General features: G+C 37.2%; 3 protein-coding genes across 4 annotated transcripts; 2 read left to right on the top strand and 1 right to left on the bottom strand.

Annotated features, from left to right (window-relative positions):
• Positions 1 to 585: 585 nt before the first annotated feature.
• Positions 586 to 3,997, bottom strand: LOC118750903 (dnaJ homolog subfamily A member 4-like). 2 transcript variants are annotated; one of them, XM_036485641.1, is made up of 3 exons: positions 3,870 to 3,997; positions 1,317 to 2,497; positions 586 to 1,256 (listed from the first exon to the last, which is right to left on the bottom strand). In XM_036485641.1, exons 2-3 carry the CDS (start codon positions 2,409 to 2,411, stop codon positions 1,143 to 1,145), a joined length of 1,209 nt encoding a protein of 402 aa, XP_036341534.1. In that variant the 5' UTR covers positions 2,412 to 2,497; positions 3,870 to 3,997; the 3' UTR covers positions 586 to 1,142. The 2 variants fall into 2 exon arrangements, with proteins under 2 accessions (XP_036341534.1, XP_036341536.1); XM_036485643.1 differs by lacking the exon at positions 3,870 to 3,997 and adding an exon at positions 3,594 to 3,758.
• A 2,640-nt stretch (positions 3,998 to 6,637) lies between these two features.
• LOC118750902 (28S ribosomal protein S21, mitochondrial-like) lies at positions 6,638 to 7,208 on the top strand. Its single transcript, XM_036485640.1, has 2 exons — positions 6,638 to 6,903; positions 7,000 to 7,208. The coding sequence occupies exons 1-2, from the start codon at positions 6,757 to 6,759 to the stop codon at positions 7,114 to 7,116; spliced, it is 264 nt and encodes an 87-aa protein (XP_036341533.1). The 5' UTR covers positions 6,638 to 6,756; the 3' UTR covers positions 7,117 to 7,208.
• Positions 7,209 to 8,066: 858 nt separating this feature from the next.
• On the top strand, positions 8,067 to 8,782 carry LOC118750901 (the record flags this gene model as incomplete). The annotated part of the gene is given in 2 exon segments (XM_036485639.1): positions 8,067 to 8,447; positions 8,651 to 8,782. A coding segment is annotated over 1 exon segment (94 nt), but the record flags the coding sequence as incomplete, so codon positions are not given.
• Positions 8,783 to 9,106: the final 324 nt, after the last annotated feature.

Below are 9,106 nucleotides of genomic sequence, written 5' to 3'. Positions count from 1 at the left end.
TCTACAAACAGAAAAATTACCGATAAAAAACGATTTACAGTCGCTTATTGAACGAGAAATCGACATGCACAATACCATGGGAAAGCGATAATCGAATAAGAGTCGTTTATCTACTACTAGTCAACACTCGCAATAGGGGTGCCAATAAGGGCGGTAGTTTTTAGTTCATCAATGTCTTCATTACTCGATTAATTGAACTTTTCAGTAAACATAACTTCCAATTAATCAAATAATTGAGTTATTCACTTTATGATTAACTAAAAGTTTGAATAAACAATTAATCGCAAAGCCAAAAAGACTGATGCCTTGTTTTTCCGCATATCCGCATAGCCCCAAAGCACTCTTGTACTTTAAACCTCATTAGATTGTAAAGCCACATGTGAACAACCACGGTTAGATGCTAGTTTTAGGTTGCGCATGTTGCGTTTTTTTTTCTCATGCGGTTTAGAAATAAGACTTATCTTTAGTTCCCCACCCCGAACTCATAAAATATGTACACAAAATACTTATATTTTCTGATACCGTGTATTACTGAAGTAGTCATACTATCATTTTAATGCTTCATATCCAAGAAAACTACAAATGTATTTATTATTATAGTATATTTGCCGTTAAAGTAACCATTTAAATCATTAGTTTCCTTTGAATTTCTAATTTTTAGTCTATAGAGTGAAATTTAATAGCCTTAATGAATGCGCTTTAGTTAGTACATTACGTCGAAAATCACAAAAAGGGAATTTCACCAAATGTGTATGCGCATTACCGATTTTTTCATTTCCATAGCTAATGGCGACGTTCGCGAAATTTGTAGATTTTTTTATTGATTTATATTTTTTTGAAAAACAAAACATGGATACAACATCTACACATCAAACGTCGCTAACTCGCTTAGGGCCAATTTCACAGTGCGTAGTTAACTCAGAATCTGAGTTAGCTATGCACTGTGAAATTTGCCCTTATAGTATAATGATCACTTGTGATAATACCCATTTTGATATTTCGACGCTCTTGCTTCTGTTGGTGATTTAGCTCATATGCATGTTAAAATTTAACTAGTTTTTTAGTGCTCTTGCGTGTTCACGGCTTATTTGTAGGTTTTGTTGAACGATTAAACATATGTGAGAGATGTTTGCGTTATGCGCTTAACTCGACGAACATTGCTCTATTCTGGGTCCTTGCTCATAGCCACGATCATCTTCCTCATATGCCATGCGTTGATGTTGTTGCTGACGGCGCTGCTTAGGATCGAATTCCTCCTAAAAGATGCAAAAATAAAATTATTATTTGAGGGAAAATATTTTTTTTTAAGAACTCACCAATTCGACGGTCTCTGCATCAAGTGGAATAGTCACTTCGGGCCTTGGTGGCAAGCATTGTTCTAGAGTTGGGATAACTGTCAATGGAATGGTAGAGGGGAAGATAACTTCGAACTGAATGATCAATCGGCCCTTCTCCAGTGGGTTCTTATACAGTGGCATACCCTCTTCCAATACACACTTTGTCATTTCATGTTTGACCACTTCACCGGGCTTAGAACGGATTACAAGATCACGATCGTCGAGTGTCTTAATGACACGTTCGAAGCCACAAAGAGCTTCAACTAACTGAATTGGCATTTTCATCATTAGATCAGTACCGGCATGAACAAATGTTGTGTGTTCTTTCTCATCGAGTAAGATGATAATATCACCGGGTTGAGAATCTGGCTCATGATCACCTTCTCCGTTAAATATAATTTTCTGTCCATCCCGCATACCCTTCTCTATATGCACTTCCAATACTTTACGTTCCCTTACCGTCTTTCGGCCATTGCACTGCTTACAACGATCTTTCTCAGAAATCATCTCTCCAGTACCCATACACTTACGACACACTTGCTCGGTATGCTGCACTAGACCAGGGCCAATCTGTTGCACACGGGTTTCTACACCACTTCCGCGACATTGCATACATTTCTCAATTGCACCCTTCTTGCCACCACGACCCTCACATTTATCGCATATCACATTTTTCTGCAAGGCCAACTTGCGTGTGGCACCATTGTACAATTCTTCCAGCTGAACTGACATCTGATGTACAACATCCTTGCCACGACGCTCACGTCGCCGGCCACCACCGCCAAAACCAGCCCCGAAGAATTTCTCAAAGAAGTCCATAGGGCTGCGGAAGTCACCTGTGTCAGCACCGCCTTTCTTGATCGCCGCTTCGCCGCCTTCATCGTAAATCTGTCGTTTCTCACGATCTGACAGCACCTCATACGCCTGTGAAATTGCTTTGAAACGCTCACCCTCATTCGGGTTCTTGTCAGGATGGTATTTCAGCGCTAACTTTCTATACGCTTTCTTCAGCTCTTCACTGGTGGCGTCGGGTTTCACACCCAACAGGTCATAATAACCAGTTTCTTTAACCATTTTTCTTTTGATTCTTTATGGCCTATGAATCGAATAAATAGTAGATTCACAGCTGCTCCAAAGGAACAAAGACAAAAATGTACGACCTGAAAAGTGGAGAAATACACGAAGTGAGCTAAATATATAGAGACGTAAAATAGATGTCTTCTAGGAAACTTAATTAATCTCCAAGTATATGTAAGTATTTTTGACATTATTAAATTAATTTATAAATCGAAGTTGACATAAAAGTTGAAGCATTTGCATATACCGTACGAGGTACCCTACAAGACATTGCTGAGCACTTTAGGCAAAAATCTAACACATATACACTTTAAATTTGTAATATGGGGATTTTCTGATGACAATATTCAGGGGAGTACTCAATTTTTTCCCATGGCCTGAACGTAAATGACGACTTTGATAAGCACTTTTGTAATTAGCGATAATGCTAATATGAGCATTCATATGATACTCAGCCGTCTTGTAGGGTAATATTGTAAGATAAAAACCAATTTAGACTGCATCGCTGAAGACATCTAATTCCCATTTGTACTATCTGTATACGAGAATTTTTGCCTATTCATGAAATAACAACTACATACTTATCTATTTATGTACTTTAGTTTATTTTCATTTCTACCTGCCATGACTATGCTGTAAAGCAGACACCGCCACACCATTTTCCCTTTATCCCCCGAACAGGTAGATACAAAGTTGTATACTTAAAACACCCATCGCCTATTCCACAAATCTACGTAGAGATCGTTTCCAAATAATAGACAAATTTTGCATTTGATGTTACGAAATATCCAGAAATATGCAGTTTCTATGTTCGAGGGGAGAACTGCATATAAAAGCAGCGAGTAGAAGTTAGCAGGGACGAACAGTCAAACGACGAGTTACGAACGAAAACTTTCGATAGTTGCACTCTATTGCAATATCGATTTTTTCTTCGCCACCGCCTTCGTATGAGATAGATTTTATGCCGAATTTCAAGACGCTAAAATTGCTATTTACAAGTTGCCCTACGTTATTATACATTCCATAATACAAAGTTCAAAACTTAAATTTCCACCTATTGACCTGACGAGGTGCTTTCACATACCTTTTTCTGTCTGTAAAGCTAATTTCATTATATAAATTCTCTCTCCTTTTATAATATTCTCTTTCCTTTTAGTGGTACGTATACACGAAAATTACCTTGTAAAAATTTGCTAGATTGCTAAAATGGCCCTTGAAAATCCCTTCGATTCCACGCGTTCGGCTATTCGTTGCGTTTTTTAGATACGCAATAAACTTTTCAGCTTTTAAATAATTGCCCTTGCCAACGAGTACTGAGCTTAAAATAAATACTTTTTTCGGGTTGATAAGGTATTTTCTCCCGACTCTCAGCTGTTGTATTCTACTTTATCTTTTCCTGGATTCAATATACTAGAAATTCCAGAATAATTAACACAATATTGTCATTAAACTCACAATAGAAACGTGGTCACACTGCGATCAAGATAAACCTCCGACGAGCAGAAACTTCACTCAAGTGCGCTTTTAATTTTCAACTGAGAAAAAATGTGGAAGACCGAATAAACGAACCCAAAAGGTCTGACGCATGAATCTTCTAGAATAGAAACGTGCAAGTCGATAATACAGACCATTGCCGATAACTATTTATCGGATTTCCTTAATAGAAACTGTTTAAAAACTGAGTACTCTTAAATGCAGTTGTTAAAAGTAACCAGGATATAGTATTAGTAGCATGATCCCATGACGCAATAATACAAGGTGGTATTGGTTGGCAACTTCTCGCTCTAATTCCGCCATATTGACTGCCTTAGGTGAGGTTACTTCTTTAACAATTCTTTGCCTTATCGCTGATTTCATGACGAATTTGTACCTTTTCTCTGAATGATGTGTATAATTTGTAATTGTAATTTTAGTTTTTGTTTTGTTAACACCTCCTTGTATAAATTCGCCTTGGTGAGGACCATCCATCCTGTGACAACAGCCGGATGAAATGTTATGGGTACCAACTTTCCATCGCACAACACTTAGGGCCGGTTTCTCCATCTCTGGTTAACACTAACTCCCCGGTTAAACATTGTTATCGACGTTCTAAATCCATGCATATAACAGGGAGTCGATAAGGTCGGTAACGATGTTTACCGGGGGATTAGTGTTAACCGGAGATAGAGAAACCGGCCCTAAGGGCCGGTTGTTCAATGTCTGATTAGCACAATTCGGGGGGTAGAAGCTCCGGTTAAGCACAACTACTGCTTTATCGATCACATGTTACATGCCGGTTGCTCAATGTCTGGTCATCGCTAATCTCCGGTTAAACATAGTTATCGACGCTCCCTGTTGTATGAATGGGGTCGAATACGTCGATAACAATGTTTAACCGGAGATTGGTGTTAACAAGACATTGAGTAACCGGTCCTAAGTAGCAATCGATATTTTCATTTTGGTCGACAATGCAGGCTCAATTAAATTTATGGACTTGACTGGGTTCACACAGAGAAAGATTTGTTCGGCAACTAAAGTTTTGGTGTTTTCCTTCGCGTTCACACAGAGCAATTATTTTGTACACAATTGTTGTTGTCAGCTGTGAACCATCAACTTGAATCACCCAGACGAATGAGAGCACAAAGCTTGTTCCCCGAGCATGAACAACTCGGTGCCCTTCCCCTTTCAGCGAGTCCCACATTACCGCGATTCTGACGTTGCGAATCCGCAGAGCCAAAATTTACAACAATGCTATGTTCCTCTCGTTTGACGCGTTCGAAACGCGGCTTGCAGCGTTTTGAAGGCGTCAAAGAGGAAGAAGGAAAGTGTCATTGCAATACACGCAAAGAAAAAAATGTGTAATGTACAAAAACTAATAAAAAATGCTCGTAACAATCTTATTTTATATGATATGGGCACGCCGTGTCCCGTACGAGTCCGAACTAGTTAGAAATAGTCAGAATCAGCCAGATTTTACTGGAAATCGATCCCGTACTCGGTTCTCTGACTGTTGAAAGGACAAAAAAGAGAGTAAATACGGTTCTCTCTCTGTCAGAAGTTACTAGTTTTAGTCCAAGAATTTTTTGCTGGTAAATTCTGAAAAAATTTGTCAAAAGATCAGCTGTAGTGTGTTTGGCAACCAAATTGTAAACAAAAGAAAAGTGCACTCTGCTAATTCATGTATGAAAAGTATTTAATTACTTGTTTAAGTGGATTCTAATGAATTTGAAAGTATTTTTGGTTATTTACATGTGTGAGTTGAGTGTGTTTACATACAAAATAAGCAAAAATTTACAACCAAGATTTGGAGGTTATGTTGAAGTTGACAGAAGTTACCATTTTTTATTAGAAAGCGATCCCGTACTTTTCAATGTTACTCCCTCGCTCTGAACGAATTTTTATTTTTTGACAGTTTTACTAGTCCGAGTTCGAGGAATAAGGGATTGCACCTAATGCTAGTTTGCGCACTATTGCGGATTCGAAGTGAACAGCCGAATTCGCAATGTATTCCCAACGACAGAATCGCGCTAATGTGCGCTTCGCATTCCTCGTCGCCCTCTCTCCCACAAACTTCGAGTTGCCGCAACAAAAGTTTCTGTGTCTGAACCTAGACTTTACATTCTCTAGTTTATTTATATAAAATTCGGGGATAGGTTTTGAAATAATGAATTATCCAGGCTGGGATGAAAGTTTGGTATACTAAGGATATCAATTTTTGCTATAGCACTTTTTATATCGTTTAATAACCGGCCGTCTTCACGTGCTGGAAAATCTCGCTTGCGTAACGACGCATGCGAGAAACCGCACGTGTAGACCGCAAAATGTACGAAGCATGCTTGCTCTCGCTTGCTTTCAACTGTCATTTTTGTTGTTTGACAGCTATGTTCTCATTTCGCAGAACTCTTCAGAGTAGCAACATCGTTTATTTTGGAGGCAAATACAAATTTAGAGGCAGCCATTTTTCATTTGAAAATAGTATACATCTCTTTATGCAGATTTTCTAATTTTCTAAAACTTTTAAGAGCCTGCAAGGCTTGAACCTTCTTGTTTGGCGACATTTTACAAATGAAAAAGTATGATGTCAAATGCCCAGTCAACAAAACTCTAACTCGCTTGCGAGAGAAAAAAGCAGAACGCCAGCGAGATTTTCAAGCGTGTGAAGACGGCCGGTAAGAGCGGGAATAATGTATTTGTAGAATCTATTTCCAACACTATTTGTGCCTTTAAATACAGCGTCATCTGGTTTTCAGATTACGCTTTCGACAAGGGATGAAATTAGTCAGCTGTTTATACTTCAAATTATTCCAATTACTTGTGGGCGTGTTATAAAACAAAGCGGAGAAGTTATAAAGTAAATAAAACAATGAAGCACGCAAAATTCATAGCAAGAACCGTAATGGTACAAAAAAATAATGTGGAAGAAGCCTGTCGTTTGTTAAATCGCATCTTGGGCAAAGAGGAAATTTTCGATCAATACCGGCGAACACGCTTCTATGAAAAGCCGTATCAGGTTAGTACCATGAACCAAAAATGTGTTTCGTTCATGGGTTAGTACCATTTAAATCTATAATATATATTTATTTCAAACATTGGTTTGTTGTTGTAGGTGCGACGTCGAGTTAACTTCGAGAAATGCAAAGCAATCTATAATGAGGACATGAATCGGAAGATACAATTTGTGCTACGCAAAAATCGCACGGAACCATTCCCAGGATGTAGTTAAATATGTATTCATATTTTTTTAATTCAATAATCATGTAATAACATTAAAGCATTTGTTTTGTTAAATGAATGAACATTTTCCCATTACAATGATACTTGTGATTTGTTTTGCGAGATTCCTCTTTATTTGGTATTTGTACTGCTGGACCTTCAAAGCTTTATAGGGAGGTTTGAAAGCTTATTGGACAGTTGTTGACAGTGAAAAACTGCCTGTGTAGGGACGATGGTTACCAAAGTGTTTCTTACATTCAAGCAGAACGGACGTGTTAATGTAAAATTAAGTGGTATGTCAAGAGATTAACGAAAGGAAGTAAATAATAAAAAAAGCATACAAGTTGTGCTCTAATACTGTTAAAAAAAACTTGTTCAGTTTTAATTTTATTTAGCACACCGTGCAAAAAAGGAAAGGTAGTAATGATGGTTTAACAAATTTCGGAATCCTCGGCTGAAAGCCCCCAATGAATGAATTGCTTGAATCCATATTTTACAATATGGCTTATTAGCTTCCCTGAAGGGTATATCAGCGCAATTAACACTGCTTAACTCTGTTCATTCATGCCATTTCCTGCGTAACATATATGTATGGCTGATATAAAAAATATAACGTTAGGAGGGATCAATGAAAAAGTCGCCTTGAACTTTTACAGGCGACCTGTAAAGCACGAATGCATAATGCATGCTTCAATAAATTTATTGTATTAAAGCGGAAATGGCCTGTATTATAAGTGTAAGGAACTGGAATTATGAAATCATAGATTTTAAAAATGTAAATAACATACGTACATACACATTAAAGGCTTAAATTATATTTGGTCTATTAAATTAAAATGCGAAATGTAATGGCAAATCATGTGACGTCCTATATTGAATCTCCTAACTACGAATCTAAATACGTGTCTCCCATTCCTTCAATTGCGCAATGAGGCACATTGTTATAAAGCTACTGTTTAGTAGCCCTTAATGTACGCTGCCATCCCCTTGCATGTCACGTTGTTGGCACGGTTCTCCTTAACTTTGTATTTTTTGCATAGTTGCTTTTGTTGTGGGATATCGATTTGTTAGTGTTTTCATGCTATTTTTAGCAGCTGAAGTGCTTAACGTTTTCTAAGAAAAAGTGCTCGTGCACCGAGAAATATATGCATGCAAATGCATGTATGTAGGTACATTTGTGAATGGTCTACGTTATGACTATTTTTTGTGCTTCAACAATCGATGTATCGCGATGACGGCTATTCTTCCCTGTTTATAGCAAGGATCAAGACGCTACCACAAGTGACTATCAAAGCTTTGAATGTAACTTCCCATTTGAATGGAAATAAAGTAGAATTAGTTGTAAGAATATTTGCATATTGATGGACTAATGTACATATTCAATTTAAGCGTTAGTACATACTACACAGAAGCTTTACAAACTAATTAGGGCATCGTAATAAAAACATAAATACATACATATGTCCATATGTATGTATGTATGTATATATTATCAAAAGTTTCCTTGTTATTTCTATTACATATACATATAACTCTTATTTCAGATTTGAATTCAGTTTAAAACATACTAAAATAGACCAAAATGCTTTTATATCGGCTTCAGGCAGTGATTTGGTTATTTAGTGGAGTCATTGGTCTTCATGCATATCCAACAATCAATTTACCACTTTTATTCGGTAAGTGATGAAGAAAAAAGTATATTAAACCACATTCATTAAAAAAATTTAGATATCATCTTCACCGATGTAAAAGTCTCAAATTTGATACCTTATAAGAGCAGCAAAAAAGGTTCAAAATACTTACATACATATGTATGTGGAAATTCTTTCACGACTGTTTTGAAAAGTATCTACAGACATACATACGTATGTAGAGTGATTCATTAGGTTTGTTCGTCGAAAATCCAGCAAGAATTATCCAACACTCAAAATATCAGAGAGTAAGAAAAAATTCTCTCAAATTCTCTCTCATGTTGAGAAACTTGCAAATTTCTGCACGAA

The sequence above is a fragment of the Rhagoletis pomonella genome, unplaced genomic scaffold, assembly GCF_013731165.1.
Source record: "Rhagoletis pomonella isolate Grant_MI unplaced genomic scaffold, Rhpom_1.0 Rhpom_scaffold_00445, whole genome shotgun sequence".
In the NCBI taxonomy this organism is placed as follows: domain Eukaryota; kingdom Metazoa; phylum Arthropoda; class Insecta; order Diptera; family Tephritidae; genus Rhagoletis; species Rhagoletis pomonella.
This window is presented reverse-complemented; position numbering and strand designations above follow the sequence as displayed.